Below are 14,566 nucleotides of genomic sequence, written 5' to 3' on the forward strand. Positions count from 1 at the left end.
AGACCGGCCTTGAGCCATCCCTTCGTCCGCAGATCACTGCCCGAGATCCGGGATCCGGCATAACCCAGGTGCGGGGCTCCAAGGACACGGCGCTCCTGGCCATGGACTTCCATGCAGGAAGACGCTAGAGCCTGAGAGACCTCAACCGCTGCGAAGAGCCGCCGGAGGACTGGTGTCAGATGCGCCTGGCCCGTGGACTGAGCCCCCAGTGTCATCCCTGGAGGCTGATTCAGTTATCCCGGCGTCTTCCCACGCTCCAGGGCCTGTCACATGGGTGCCGCGCGCACGCCTCCTCTTCCTCAGTAAACCACCGACGTGGGCCCCGCCTCCGAGCACTCGGCCCTCCCCCGCCCCCACTTCGGCCCTGGTCAGGCTCGCGGCTCTGAGGGCTCCAGAGACTTGTCCTGGTGGGAAGGACCTCCGACTGTGGGGAGGCCCTTGATGGTACAAATATGTGGGTCGGGGGAAAACAGTCACTGGCTGCCTCTTGTGAGACCCAGAGCACCAGGGGGCCCTGTCCCCTTCCGGGTCCAGGCCAGGTGGCCACCAAGCTGTGGGTTGTAGGAGCCCCATCTAGCAGAGGTAGGAGCTGCAGGGCCCAGTTCTACGCCTTCTTTGATCTGGTCCTGCAGGAGAGAAGGCAGGGCCTTCAGCGCTCTCCCTTTCCATGGGGAGTCTCCACAAACCCAGGCCTCAGCCAGGACACCACTCCTGTGCGGTAACCAACCAATCACATCTTCATTTTTCTAAAGCTTTATTATTTTATAAAATGCATATAAATTATACTGGTAACATTTTAAAAATTAAAATAAATTAACATCTTTGTATTCAGCAATCCTGGGTCTGGAGGCAGGAGGAGGGCAGTGGCGAAAGGGTGGCTCACTGAGCGGCTAACCCGTGTAGGGTTCCTCCTCGTCACTGCCGTCGGGCACCGCGTCCGTCCCAAAGTAGCGGTCGCCAAAGTTCCCTGGAGAAAGAAGCAGACCAGTGCGGTGGGGCCTCCCAGGGCCATCCCCCCGCCCTCATGCGCGGCTGAGGGGCCTGGGCAGCCTCACCAATGCCTGGGATGATGCGGAAAAGGTCATTAACTCGCTTGTCCACCGCCGTGGTGATGATTCTCACTCGTGGAAATGCATAGGCCACTGAGTGCACGCCCATCTCTGCCATAAGTAGTGACAGCAGAAAGATCTTGTCCTCAGGCACGTCGTGGTCCTGCCGAGTGTACGGGCAGGTCAATCCCACGTCTGCCTGAACCTGGCCCGCCTACCCAGGGCCCACTCACCAGGAGCACGCGCACTGCCATCATGGCCGCAGCGCCAGTGGACACGGTGCAGTCCATGAGAATCACGTGGTCATCGCTGATGTCCTTGGGCAGCCTTAGGTAGTGGAGCTACCGGCAGCATGGGTCAGGCTGCAGGTGGAGCTCCCCGTGCCCCCTTGCTGGGAGCTCCCTCTGCCCCCCACCCCCGGGCTCATCGCCCCGGCCGCCCCCAGGCACCTCAGGCTCTCCCGTGAGCTGGTTGGTCTGGATGAGGATGGTACCGATGCGCACGTCTTTGCACACGGCGCGCAGCGCGGGCTCCATGGTCTCACCGGCGCGCAGGATGGACACGCCGGTGATCTATGGGGAGGGGAGGCTGAGCGCTCACATCCTGCCCTAGCTGCCTGTCCCGCGTCCAGGTGTGCCCAGGCAGGTACCTGCTTCCCTGCGTAGCACTTGCCCGCGTAGTCCTGCCCCTGCGGGGTCTGCACGACACAGTCCTGTGGGGAGCAGGGTGAGGGCGCCCGTGAGCGCAGGGAGCCTCATGGGTCCGGGACCCACCTGCCGCCTCGCGGCTACGGACCTGAAAGGGCAGGAAGGAGAGCGCGTGCTCGATGAGCAGCCGCATCAGCCTTTTAGAGTAGAAGATGAACTCGTCACGACTGGTCTCCTTGTCCCTGTGGGGCCAACGGTTGAGCCGGGGCACGCGCGCGGGGCGTCCTGTCCCCCTACCAGGCGGGCCTTACCTGATGATGGTGTGCATGCCCCGGACCTGCGGCGTGCTCTTCAGGACGCTCAGCGTCCGGGGCAGGGGGTGGCACTGGTGTGCAGAGGCCAGTGCAGCCCTGGGGACAAACCCATTAGGAACACTCAGGAAGGGATCTTCTCCCACATCCTCCCTCCCCACAGGACGGATGTGCGTCACTGCGAGGGGAACACGTGGGCCAGGTGCAGCCGGAGGTGCAGAGCGGGCCTCACTGCTGCCTGGGGCTGACCCGGAGGGAGATGTCACCATCCTGAGCTGCCAGGCAAAGGTGAAAGATGGCGGCCAACAGCCAGGCAGCTCACCATCAGGCAGAAAGCTAGGTGGATAGGGTGTGAGGGCCTCTCCTGGGCTAAGAGGAAGCAGAAGTGGGCCAGGCACAGGGCGGGCTAACACGTGCGGATGATAGGTCTCAGAACCCAGAATGGGTGGCTTGGCCCCAGGCTCTCCCTGGGGGAAATAAAACTTGGTGGGATCAAGCCCTGCCCTGGCTCCTCCCCGAGGTGTTGTGTGGCCTCTCTCAAGAGACGGGGGTGGGGGCAAAGCTGGCTAGAGCCGCCTGGCTACCCCACCACGCTGCTCAAGCCTGGGGAGGGCCGGGGCAGGAGCAGGTCTAGGAGCAGAGCAGGGGCAGGCAGGAAAAGGGCGGGGCAGAGGCAAGAAAGAGGCGGGATAGGAAGCAGAGAGCAGAAAGGAGGCGTGACAGGGGCGGGGCGTGGCACAAGCAGGAAAGGGGCGTGGCAGAGGCAAGAAAGGTGATAAGGCAGAGCAGAAAAGGGGCGTGACAGGGATTTCGGTTTGGCGGGGCAGGAAAGGAGCGTGGCAGAGAATGGGGGAGGGCAGAAGAGGAAAAGGGGCGGGGCAGGGGAGGGGTATGGCAGGGGCAAAAAAGGTGTAAAAGGGGCAGGGTAGGGAATTGGATGTGGTGGGGACAAAAGGGGAAAGAGGTGGGGCAGGAGCAGGAAAGGCAGGTTATGGAAGGGGTGTGGCAGGGGCAGAAAAGAGGCGTGAAAGGGGCAGGGCAGAAAAGGGGCGTGACAACCGCAGGGAAGGGGGCGGGGCAGGAGCAGGAAACGGGCAGTGCATGGCGGAGAGGGGGGCAAGGGGCTACGGGAAGGCGGGGCACACAGCAGCACCACAGAGCACTCTGCTCACATATCCCAACGTAGCTTCCTCTGCTTGCCAGGTGAAGAGCATGTTCAGGGAGGAAACAAGGCAGGAAACGGGGTTTACAAAGAGAAGGAAAAGAACAAAGAGAAGGCTGCTTAGTTGGGGAACAGGGCATTCCCCGCAGGCCTGAGGAGGAGCGTGGGGTGGGCGGCCACGCCCCCAGCCCTGCCTGGCCCTCCCTCCTTCCCCCAAGCAAGGCCTCCTGGGGCTGAAAGAGGTGAGTGGGGCCGCAGGCCAACAATTCCTTGGCTGACCAGACTATGGAAAATGTGTCTGGCTGTGTTCAGGTGTTTTTTCAAGTTTGAAACCCTGGAAACTTTTTTTCTCATAACAAAGGCTTCAGGAGGAACCTGACGGGACAAGACTTGCGGGTTCCCTGGCTGCCCAGAGGGCCAAGCAGAGACTCGTGCAGGCACAGGAGGCTGGCGGACGGGCCCTGGAGGCATTTCCAACATTTGGTAAACTCTTTGGGACGCCCTGAACGTGACGGCTCTCCCACCAGATGGCTCAGCCAGGAGCCTCCCAACCCACAGAAGGCGGGGAGAGGGCAGGTCCCTCATGGCTGACCCCCTGCCCACCTGCCCTTGGGGAGGGGCGGTGGGATGTGGCCCCGGCCCAGCCCAAGCTTCTTGCTGCCCCTGTTCCTGCTGACAGCTTTGACGGCTGTGTGGACAAAGCTGGGCAGGGCAGGGCAGGGCAGGACCCGGGTGGGCAGGAGGACAGGGATGCGGCCCTCCAGCCTCCAACCAGGGAAAGCTGACTGGTCCCGTGAGGCACAGGAGGCACTCCAGGCTCCCTCGAAGCTGGGACATGTCTGCAGTCACTGCCCCAAGGGCCTGGTAGTGCTGGCTCAGGAGGACAGCTGCGCCCTCTGGTGTCACAGAGCCTCCAGCAAAGTCTGGCCAGGCCAGGGTCAGGACCCTGTGACCCCAGGCAAGCTACTTCACCTCTCTGTGCCTCAGCGTCCTCATCTGCCGGCAAGGAGCAGCAGAAGCAGGGCTGGGACCATTCCATACCACCCCTCTGTGTCTGGGGAAGAGCCGGCTGCCTGCCTGGCTGGATCACAGCCCAGACCCAGGGATCCCTGTGGGTGTTGGAAATGCCTCCATCTGTGCAGACAGCTGTGAAGTCTTACCTGACGCTGAGTTCACGCTGTGGCAGCAACACAGGGAGACACAAGGGAATGGTGACTTGTCAGTGACCAGGGCAGGTGGCCAGGCCACCCCACCCAGGAATGGACATGCTGCAGGCCCGCCGGGACAGGGCCAGCCATCGGGGGTGGCAAGCTTCTAATGGCCTCTAATCTGGGGACCACTTGGGCCAGACCTGCAGTTCTGGGCTGGGGCAGTCAGAACAGGACCCTGGGCTCTGTTCTGCAGGCCTCAGACCTTCAACATCCTGTTAGGAAGTGTGCTCAAGCCGGCCCAGGCTCCCAGGCCCAGCCATAGAATGCCTCAGGGAGCACAGGACCTCTGGTGGGGGCGTCACTCCTGGGGTGACCCCCTGAGAGAGGAGCCTGGCCTGACGTGGGACTCAGCAGTGAAACCCCACAGTCCCGGGCCAGCAGGTCATCCCTGTCATTCCCAAAAGCTCGGGCTGGGTATGCTGCATGGACTGCACCCTCAGCTGGATCCTGAGCACCTGTACCCCCACCCCAGCTTCCTCAGGGAACCCAGGCCCTGCATACTGCAACGAGCTGGGGTCTGGGCCGGACGACCAGGCTGACCAAGCAGGCTCAGGACACTCAGGGCTGGCACCGACAGGGGACGGTGAATGCAGGGGGATGGGGTGAGCAGGCCACTGAAGGCGGTGGCAGCGGAGAAGCAAGCAGCAGGGCTGGGCCAGGCTCTGGGGTTGTGGGACCTGCTGGGCTGCAGGCCACTCACCTCCTCCAGCTGGCTGTGCACGTGCTGCACGATCAGATCGATGGCCACCGTGTTGCCACTCCCTGGGGCAGGACGAGGGGAGGGTGACTGGGGGCTGGACTGTTGGCCCGTCCGATGCCCGCCCGACAGGTGGCCCAGTAGGCTCACCTCTGGGCACCACGATGTCTGCCAGGCGCATGGTGGGCTGGATGTACTGGTCGAAGGCCGGCTTGACAAACTTGTTGTACTGCTTGATGACACCCTCGATGTCCCGGCCGCGCTCACTGATGTCCCGGCGCAGCCGCCGCACCAGGCGGATGTCAGAGTCTGTGTCCACAAAGATCTTCATGTCCAGGAGCTGGTGGAGACGGCGAGCCAGTGAGCGGCCAGTGAGACCACCTGGTCTGTGGGCCTGGCCAGAGCCACTTGCCCTAGGGCACCCTGGCAGGTGGAGAGGGGTGTGGAGGTGGGGATGTCTGGGGATGGGGTGCTGTCGCCAGGGGCTTAGGTGAAGAGGCATGGCATGGTGTCTGGCTATGGAGTTAGGCAGGAATGGGGCTGGGCGCACGTGATCTCCTTTGCTTGAGGAAACTCGCACAGACACACTGCAAGAGGGGCATGGCGAGTTTAGGGTCTGTCCGCACGCTCCGCAGAGTTGGCCCCTGAGAGGCCTTGTGGGGGCCGGGGCTGCTATGTGCTGGACAGTGGGGCCCTCTAGGCCTGTGCCAGGGGCAGGACCTGGGGCCTGGGGTCAGGCCAACCTGAGCCACACTCAGCTCTGTCCTGAAGGTCCCTGTGACCTATAGCAAAGTCTCAAACGCACCAGCCCCGGTTCCCCACCTGTCCCTCAGGACCACAGCAGGGGACGAGAATGACAACATTTCAGGTGTGAGCACGGCCTCAGCCACTGGAGAGGGAGGCCCCAGCTGTGCCATGCCTGGGGTCGAGGTTGGGGTGGGGAGTGGCTGGCCTAGGCCTATAAAGTGTGGAGGCCCTGGGGACGGGGCAGGAGGACGCACACCTCAGGGACAGGGTAGCCGGGGCTGAGACACCAGTGGGGTGGGCGTTCCCGGCAGGTGCTCACCTCCAGCAGCGTCTTGTCAGCAAAGGCCATGATGCCCTCAAAGATGATGACGTTTGCACCATACAGCGTTTTCTGCAAAGAAACCCGGAGTTGTGGAACCCTGCTCCAGTGCCTGTGGCCCCCCAAAGCCCCCTTGGCGGGGCCCCGGCCTACCCAGTCCTTCTTCCGGCTGTGTGTGGTGAAGTCATAGATGGGCACCTTGACGCTCTTCCCCTGCTTCAGCTTCTTGAGGGTGGAAATGATGAGGTCGAAGTCAAAGGCGTCCGGGTGGTCAAAGTTGAAGTTGTTGTGTGCGGCCTGTTCCTGCTGCTGCTCAGTCAGCACCTGGTGGGGGAGACTGTGGAGCGGCTGCGGGCACTGCAGGACCCTCGCCCAGTGCCAGCGGGCAGGAGCTCTAGGCCTCCCGGGAGTAGCCACACTGGGGCTCAGAGACCAGGGACCTGCATTGTGGAGGGCCCAGGGTCAGGAAGAGGACAAGGGGGTCCTCGGAGGAGCTGGGCGGGGGCCCACCTTGTAGAAGGAGTCCATGGACAGCAAGACCACCCAGGGCACGTCCAGGGCCTCGATGATCATTCTGGCCACGGTGGTCTTCCCAGAGGCACTGCCACCTCCCAGGCCTGCCGGGGGGAGTGGAGAGCAGACAGGCTGGCCGCACAGACGGGTCCTGGAGGTGAGGGCTTCCCTCTCGCGCTCCACGCGCATCGGAGGGAGCCAGAGGCAGGCGCCTGGCAGCAGGTCCCACCCTCCCGCTGCTCTCACCGATAGCGAAGGCCTCTTTGGATTGAGTGCCATGCTCATTGTACCAGGGTGGCCGCCCCGCCGTGTAGATGGTGCGTTTGCTGGTGCGCAGCAGGGGAGGCTCCGACTTGCACTGGCTGGTGGTGCGCTTCCGGGGAGAGCGCCCAGCGCCCACAGGTGGCAGGAGCCTGTCCAAGGACTCCGCATTGCTGCTGCAGAGAGGGATGTGCTCAGATTTGGCCCAGGGCTGTCCACCTTCCAGGCACCAGCTAGTGTGGCCGGCCCACGGGGCACCCCTGCACCCCCCAACAGGCAAGGCTGAGGCGGGCAGGCTCATTGGGGTGAATAAGAACTCTTCCTGGGCTGGGCACTGTGGCTCACACCTATCATCTCAGCACTTTGGGAGGCTGAGGCAGGTGGATCATTTGAGGTCAGGAGTTTGGGACCAGCCTGGCCAACATGGTGAAACCCCATCTCTACTAAAAAAAAAAAAAATACCCAGGCGTGGTTGTGAGCACCTGTAATCCCAGCTACTGGGGAGGCTGAGGCAGGAGAATTGCTTGAAAACCCAGGAGGCAGAGACTGCACTACTGCACTCCAGCCTGGGTGACAGAGAAAGACTCCACCTCAAAAAAAAAAAAAAAAACCCTGCCTGCAGTTGGGCCACAGGATACACAGACCAAAGTGCTCAGCCTGGCACAGGGCCTCAGATCATCACTGTCTACACAGCAAGGACAGAGGAACAGCAAGCAAGGACAAGGGAAGGAGGAAAGGCACTCTCTTGGGGCCATGCTCCTCCTGCTGTGTGGACGGGCACTGGCTGGGCTGGGCCAGGCCTTGTCCCCAAGGGAACTCCAGGTGGGAAGAGAAAGGCAGGTGAGACCCCAAAGTTGACCATGTTCCCTTCAACCCACCACACTCTCTGGGCAGCCAAATCGCTGCCATGCTGAAGGCTGGGTGCCCAAGGAGACGTGAGGGCAGCGTGTGGGTGGAGGTGAGGCCAGACCAGGCTGTGTGCACACACCCAGGGTGAGGTCCGCAGACATGACCAGCCACAGGGCTCAGGGAGAGAGGCCAGAGGGCTCAGCCAGGACCTGATCCTCCTGCAGTGACAGGACCCTGCACAGGGTGGTGCCACGGCCTGGCCTCTCTGGCTGTCAGAGTGCAGGATGGGGGACCCTGGGCTGGGAGCCTTATTGGAACCCCATTCATTCTTGCTGTGGCCCCTCTTGGGTCCCCAAGATAGAAACCTCCAGCATCCAGCAAACACCAGAGACCAAAGTGCTGCCACCTGTCTGGGCTGCCTGGGAGCTGACCTGTGAGCCTGCCTGGGGCAAGGGGGAGCCCCCAGAGGCTGCTGTGCCTCTCAGAGACATACAGGCTTGTCTGTCTCCATGCCACCTTCAGGGGAGTGAGCCCTCGGAGCCTCACTCAGCCTCCCTCTGTGGCTCCGGAGATCGCTGTGGAGCTGAGCGCTGACGTCAGCAGCGGGGCTGAGTGCAAACAACACAGCCAGGCGCCAAGACAACCAGGCGAGGGGGCCTGGGGACAGTGCCGCTCCACCAAGCACTGAAAGGGGAGCAGGTGCCATGGCACTGCTCCGTGACCGCATCGGGGCTGTGGCTGGAATGGGACCTACACCCCACTCAGGTCTGCTGAACAGTCATCCATCAAGAAGGAAGACGGGACCCAGCAAACAAACCACGACCGCCCAGGGGCCCAGACACCAGCAGTAAAGAAAAGGGCCTGCAAGGCTCACCCCCAGGGGCCACTCCCAGCAGGTGGGGAGGGTGGTGCAGCCCCCCTCAGGCTCCAGCAGCAGGTTCCCAGCAGACAGCAACACTCTGGGGGCCCTGGGGGCCGTGGTGGGCAAAGAACACATCCAGGCGGCCCCTCCCCTCGATGCTTAACCCTGGCATCTGCAGGGAATCACCCAGTCTTCAGCCTCAGGGAGGAAGCTCCAGCACAGACAATCTGACTTGCAAAGGGGCAGGGCTCCCCAGCGAAGCTCCCAACGCTGCCCTCGCAGCTGACAGCGCTTCCTCCACGCACCCTGGATTCCAAGGCTGAGCCCGCTAACGCACGAAGCTGGGACTAACTCGAGGGACGGACACCCAGCAGTGCAGGCCGGGCTTCCCGCTGCTGGTCTCCCGGTGCTCAGGCCTCCCCGCAGGAGGCTTCCAACCCCGCCTTTGTGACTCTTCCTCATCCCACTGAAGTAACAACCCGTCGCCACAGATCCCTCCTGAGGTGCACACTGCTGACCGCCAGGTGCTGGCCCTTCTGCTGGGAGCAGTGCCCATGTAGTGGAACGGTCACAAGCAGGCCAGGATGACTCTGCCAGAAACCCCCTCACCGCAGCCAAGTCTACACAAGCCTGCCCCTACCTTCTCCAAAGCAAGCCTGTCTCTGAGAGCCAAGGTCAAAGCCTCACCCAACTTTTCATGAGCAGCACCCCTCGAGGGGAATGTTGGCCAGGTGTGCTGGCTCACGCCTGGCACAGCCCTTGGGAGGCTGGGGTGGGAGGACTGCTTGAGGCCAAGAGTTCATGACCAGCCTGGGCAACATGGGGAGACCGTCTCCACACAAAAAAACTTTAGAATATTCAAAATAAATTAACAAATAAATATCGGACAGGAGAAAGTTCCACAGCAGACCTCATTTCCTGTGGAAAAAGGTGCTTCTGCCCACGAGGACAGAAGGTTAATTCCAAACCAGAGGGTTCGGAGCCGTGACCAACATGAGGCACACGCGGAACAGCAGCCCCATGCGAAACCGCGCCTCCAACCCCAGGCTCTGCCCGGTGCCCAGGAGCACCTGCCAGCCTGATTGATTCCTGATGTCCACAGACATGCACCAAACACAAGTCTGAGTGGCCAGGACCACAGCACAGGTGGGCGCCCCTCACAGCAGAGACATCCTGCCCAGACTCACCTGCCTTCTGCTCCAAGGGCCCGGCACCCTGAAATCCTGATGCCAGGGTAAGCTGGGGGGCTGCTCATGACGGAGAACACGGGTGGGTGCTCCTGGACAGCGAGTGGCCCCAGCGGGTGCATGGGGCGCATCACCACCTCAGACCCACGGCAGTCCCCTCGGGCAACTCAGGAGCTCTGGCCACCCAAACTGCCCTTCCATAGGCAGGACTAGTCCTATGGGCAGCACAGTGGGTGGAGAGCCGGAGGGCTGGGGTAAGACCCTTCGCTGGCAGAAGCTGCCTGCCAAACGTCAGCAGAGGCACGGCGGCTAGGAGGCCCCGGAGCCCCCACCGTACTGACAGAGCGGTGCTCACTGCCGTCCTCAGAGGCCAAGGCCGCGGGTCTAAGAGGATCACACAGCTGAGGGCTTGTGCGTGCCGGATATTAATAGCGCTGGCTTTGCTTGGTGTGGCCCGAACAATCCTCAGGCCAGCCCTCGGTGTGAACTGCCCCTCCTGTGTGTGGGCTGGCACACCCGGCCTGCAGAGGACCACCGTGTGCCTGCACCCCTCCCGGATTTCCTGGAAAAGGCTACTGTCCCCTCCCTGCCTGAGTCTGCAGAGTGAACACCCCACAGTGGGACAGGGAAATCTGAGGCGCCTCTTGGCCAGGTGTCCTGAATATCAGTGCTGAGCTGAGCACCCCACCCCAGCCCCAGAGTGCTTCCTACAGGCGTAAACAAATCTGAAACTCTATCCTCTGGCACCATCTGAAAATAACTGCCCTGCCCCACCCCCACGCATGGAGGCTCCTGCAGGGACCTGCAGCCACCCAGGGCTCAGCAGAGCGCAAGGGATGCAGCCACCTCCCACCCACAGAAACGGGGGGCGGGGTGGGGTCATCCCCACTCTCAGCAGAGTCAGTGTGCACAGAGAGGTCCTGGCAGCCCTAAGCCCTCTCCCAGGGTGGACACGTCAGCCACGGGTGTCAGCTTCTTGCTGCCACGTGTCTCTCTTGGAGCTCCTAACACCGAGGCAGGGTGCTGACTCCGTGTGGAGGTCACACTCCTGAAAAGTAGGCCACTCCTGGAGCTGCCTCAGAGGCAGGACCGGCCCATCTGTCTGTGTCCACAGGAGCTTCCTCTCCTCCTGCTCCTGGAGGCGGTTAAACCCCTACCTGGGAAGTGGGCAGAAGACAGCCCAGAGCCCAGGTCGGTGAGGCAGAGGCTGTCCTGAGTGGGGCGCAGAGTCCGGGCTCCTGGGGGCCATGTCACCGGCTGGGCAGTCTCAACAGCAGAGTGGACTCAGCCTGGTCAGCCTGGCATGGGCATGTACCCTGGGTGCCCCAGAGGCAAGGCTACAGGTCTGTGGAAGCCAGTTCTGTGCTGGCCAGGCAAGGGATGCATGAGCCCAGAGACAAAGCTGTGAATGGAAGCACCAGGCCCCACCCTGGAATCGTGTCACCTTGCTGCAGCCGCGTGGCCCCCAGCATGCCCCTCCACAAGGCTGCGCTCGGCCACAGCAGCCCACGGCGGGGAGGAGCCACCCACTGTGGGGAGGGGCCGCCAGCCCTGGCCCTGTTCCCAGGTTCTGACCCAAAGAACTGGAAGGGCCAGAGAAGCCCGTTCCCAGTCGACCCACAGGTGCTGATGCTGCACTGGGGCTGGCACTGCCCAGGGCACCTTCTGCCTGAGGCTGCCTCCTTGCAGGTGGGGCTGTCTGAGGCTAGTGGTGCTGGAGACTGCCTCAGCCACTGCAAGGCACCCCTCACCCCTCCCTCACCTTCAGCCAGCCATCCTGCTCTGGGCCACAGCGTAGTCGAGTGTGGCTCAGTCCCCTCCACGGAGCCACAGCTCACCTCCGTCTCCTCCTCAAGCACAATGGCAGGCACACTACAGGTGGGTCGGCTCGTGAAGACCAAGGCAGACGCCTCGGCAGCGATAAGGGCCCCATAAGTGATGTCATCGCAAAGAAGTAAGCACAGGCGACTGGGCATGGTGGCTCACACCTGTAATCCCAATACTTCGGGAGGCTGAGGCAGGTGGATCACGAGGTCAGGAGTTCAAGACCAGCCTGGAAATAGTGAAACTCTGTCTCTACTAAAAATACAAAAAATTAGCCAGGTATGGTGGTGCGCACCTGTAATCCCAGCTACTAGGAAGGCTGAGACAGAAGAATCATGTGAACAGGGGAGGCAGAAGTTGCAGTGACCCAAGATCACACCACTGCACTCCAGCCCGGGCGACAGTGTGAGACTCTGCCTCGAAAAACAAAACAAAAGGAAAGAAAGCAACACAGGCCTGTGTAGAGACCTGAGGCAGGGCTGCCCCTCACAAACCACAGACCATCCACAATGCCAAGGAAGCCAGAAGCAAACATCCAAGAGCAGGGAGTGCGAGGCACGTGAGCGTGATGCTGAGAAACAGCTGTGGAGGGAGCACACGCGGGGAAAGGCTGGGGCGCCCCCTTGCGGTGGTGCAGGGCTGTTTTGCCACCCTGGGGTCAGTATAACCCACGGACCTTCTGCCTGACAGGTCAGGCTGAAGGGAAGTTTGCTGGAGAACTAAACGGAGGCCGGAGGGAAGAGGGACAGGGAGGAGCTGGCCCACAGGAGCCAAAGTGGGCCTGACCCCACTGGTGCTGGACTGACTCAGGGTCAGAGCCATTAGGGCAGCTTTCTCAGGCTGGATGAGCACTGGGGGCTGGGGGCTTGCATAGGCCCACCCACCACTCTGGAAACCTTCGCCAGCAGGACCTGCTCTGCACGGTCATGGGCAGCCTTTCTCTGCTCCCCACAGCCACAGCCCCAGATTCCATCTCAGCCGCAGCCGGGAGTCACTGCTAACACCACAAAGGACCTGTTCCCGCACCAGCATGGGCCAGCTCTGGGGCAGGTGCCCAGGGCAGAGTCACAAGTGGCAAGCAGACAGTGAACAACGGGCAGGATGGACAGACTGGACGGCCACGCTGGATGATGTGTCAGGAGGAGCCCCAGACCACGGGCACAGACCTCCAAGCTGAGGGCAGCACCAGAGGTTGAAGCAGGAGCAGATGCAGGCACTTCGGGGGCCACGCTCGGGAACAGTGAGAAAAGCCCAGGCTGGGGCAGAGGAAGCCCTGGACGGCACAAGCAGGAGGACAAGGTGCAAGATGACGAGCGACAGTTCCAGGGCAGACCAGGCCCTTAGAGGAAGGCGCTGCGATCCATATTAGCCTGCAGCTTCCCTCTGTCCCTTGGTAACCACGGTCTCTGCCTCCTGTGACACCATGAGGGCCACTGTGCCCAGCCCACAGCCCATGCACAGGGCAGGCCCAGCTGACTGCTGCCACCAACCTATGTCATCCCGGAGTGCCTTTCTCAAGAGCCCTCAGTGCTCACCTCGTGTTGGCCTGCCCCGTCTTGGGTTAAATCAGACTCTGTGGTGGCCAGGCGCGTGGCTCATGCCTGTAATCCCAGGGAGGCCGAGGCGGGCAGATCACCTGAGGTCAGGAGTTTGAGACCAGCCTGGCCAACATGATAAAACTCCTCTATACTAAAAATACAAAAACGTTAGCCGGGCATGGTGGTGCAAGCCTGTAATTCCAGCTACTTGGGAGGATGAGCAGGAGGCAGAGGAGGCAGTGAGCAGTGATCCAGCCGCTGCGAGAGAGTGAGACTCCGTCTCAAAAGAAACGAAACGAAAAAAGCCTCTTTGGAACCCACAGAGGAACAGATCAGGTCCTATTAGACTCCAGCCATGCAAAACTCCTAGTCACTGCGCACTGGCAGGGTGTGGGCCTGAAAATTTGACACAGAGCCGGGGAAAGCTCTGTCTGCCCAGCAGCTCCTGGAGGAGAGCTACCCCGCGCTGGGAAGCTTCCCCCTGGGGCACCCAGCGCAGCCCATTCCCGAGGGAGTCCTGGCTCACAGCGTTTCTGACCAGAGTCACAGCCTGAACCCAGGCAAGAGGCGCCTGAGTGGGAACAACCTCTTTCCCTGGGGAACCCTCGGGCTCCCCGGGGGACACGTCAGACCCGGAAGGGAGGGGCAGCGCCCCGGGCACTGCGCGGCCAGCGCCCCCTGACGGTCACGGCCGCAAAGGCGCCGCGCAGGGCCCCGCTCCCCGAGGGGCCGCCCGGGGAGACGAACCCGGGTGCGAACTGGCTCCTCCGCTGCACCCCAACAACTTCCCCTCTTCACGCTCTTGCGAAGCCCCCGCAGAGCACAATCAGAAGGCGTTGTGCGCCGCAGCACCCCGAGTCCCGAGCCCTGGCCTCGCGGGTCAGGCAGGGCGGGACCCCGAGCCGAAAACAGAGCAGTTCGCACAGTCGAGTAGGCACAAGGCCCGCTGGCTGCTGGAGACCGAGGGCCGCACCCACTCGGGGCAGAAACCAAGGTCAACGCGGAGGTGCGCGCCCGGGCTCCTCCCCGAACCCCGAGGAGCCTGCCCGCCTGCGCCGGGTCCGTCCCCCTGGCCGCTACGAGCCGCGGGACCCCGCCCGGCCGCTGGGAGGACCGGGCGCCGCGGCGCGGCCTCCGGGCGTGGGGGACTCGGGCTCGCAGCGAGGACAGATCACCTGCCCGGCGCCTCCCGCTTCCCGCTCGCCGATGCACTGGAGGCAGCGCCCACGCCTACCGGTCCTCGCACGCGGTCTCGCTCTTCTCTGCCTGACGGCCTGGCGAATCTCGGGCCGCGGGTGGCGATGTGGGCGAGGGGGCGGCGTCCGCGCGGGCCGGGGGCGCAGCCATGGCGCTGGGAGGCCTCTCCACCGGCTCGGCCGGGCGGCGCGC

At 62.7% G+C, this 14,566-nt stretch overlaps 1 protein-coding gene across 15 annotated transcripts; it reads right to left on the bottom strand.

Annotated features, from left to right (window-relative positions):
- Window positions 1-737: 737 nt before the first annotated feature.
- UCKL1 (uridine-cytidine kinase 1 like 1) lies at window positions 738-14,566 on the bottom strand. Of its 15 annotated transcripts, none has more exons than XM_064382609.1 (15): window positions 14,412-14,566; window positions 6,903-7,090; window positions 6,654-6,760; window positions 6,297-6,467; window positions 6,144-6,215; window positions 5,228-5,417; window positions 5,081-5,142; window positions 3,180-3,199; window positions 2,008-2,106; window positions 1,845-1,938; window positions 1,699-1,761; window positions 1,499-1,621; window positions 1,283-1,390; window positions 1,056-1,212; window positions 738-967 (listed from the first exon to the last, which is right to left on the bottom strand). In XM_064382609.1, exons 1-15 carry the CDS (start codon window positions 14,522-14,524, stop codon window positions 891-893), a joined length of 1,644 nt encoding a protein of 547 aa, XP_064238679.1. In that variant the 5' UTR covers window positions 14,525-14,566; the 3' UTR covers window positions 738-890. The 15 variants fall into 15 exon arrangements, 14 of the variants coding, with proteins under 14 accessions (XP_064238679.1, XP_064238680.1, XP_064238677.1 ...); XM_064382610.1 differs by lacking the exon at window positions 3,180-3,199 and adding an exon at window positions 4,330-4,346; XM_064382607.1 differs by having other exon boundaries at window positions 6,903-7,093.

Source organism: Aotus nancymaae, unplaced genomic scaffold, assembly GCF_030222135.1.
Source record: "Aotus nancymaae isolate 86718 unplaced genomic scaffold, 86718_ANA_hifiasm-v0.15.2.pri h1tg000029l, whole genome shotgun sequence".
NCBI lineage: Eukaryota > Metazoa > Chordata > Mammalia > Primates > Aotidae > Aotus > Aotus nancymaae.

Coding starts and splice junctions, on each gene's coding strand:
- UCKL1 (XM_012440507.3), bottom strand. CDS start 9,946: ATGCGCCCCATGCACCCGCTGGGGCCACTCGCTGTCCAGGAGCACCCA. Junction 6,468..6,653: donor CCATGGACTCCTTCTACAAG/GTGGGCCCCCGC, acceptor CTCCCCCACCAG/GTGCTGACTGAGCAGCAGCA. Junction 5,418..6,143: donor CTGACAAGACGCTGCTGGAG/GTGAGCACCTGC, acceptor CGTCTCCACCAG/CTCCTGGACATGAAGATCTT.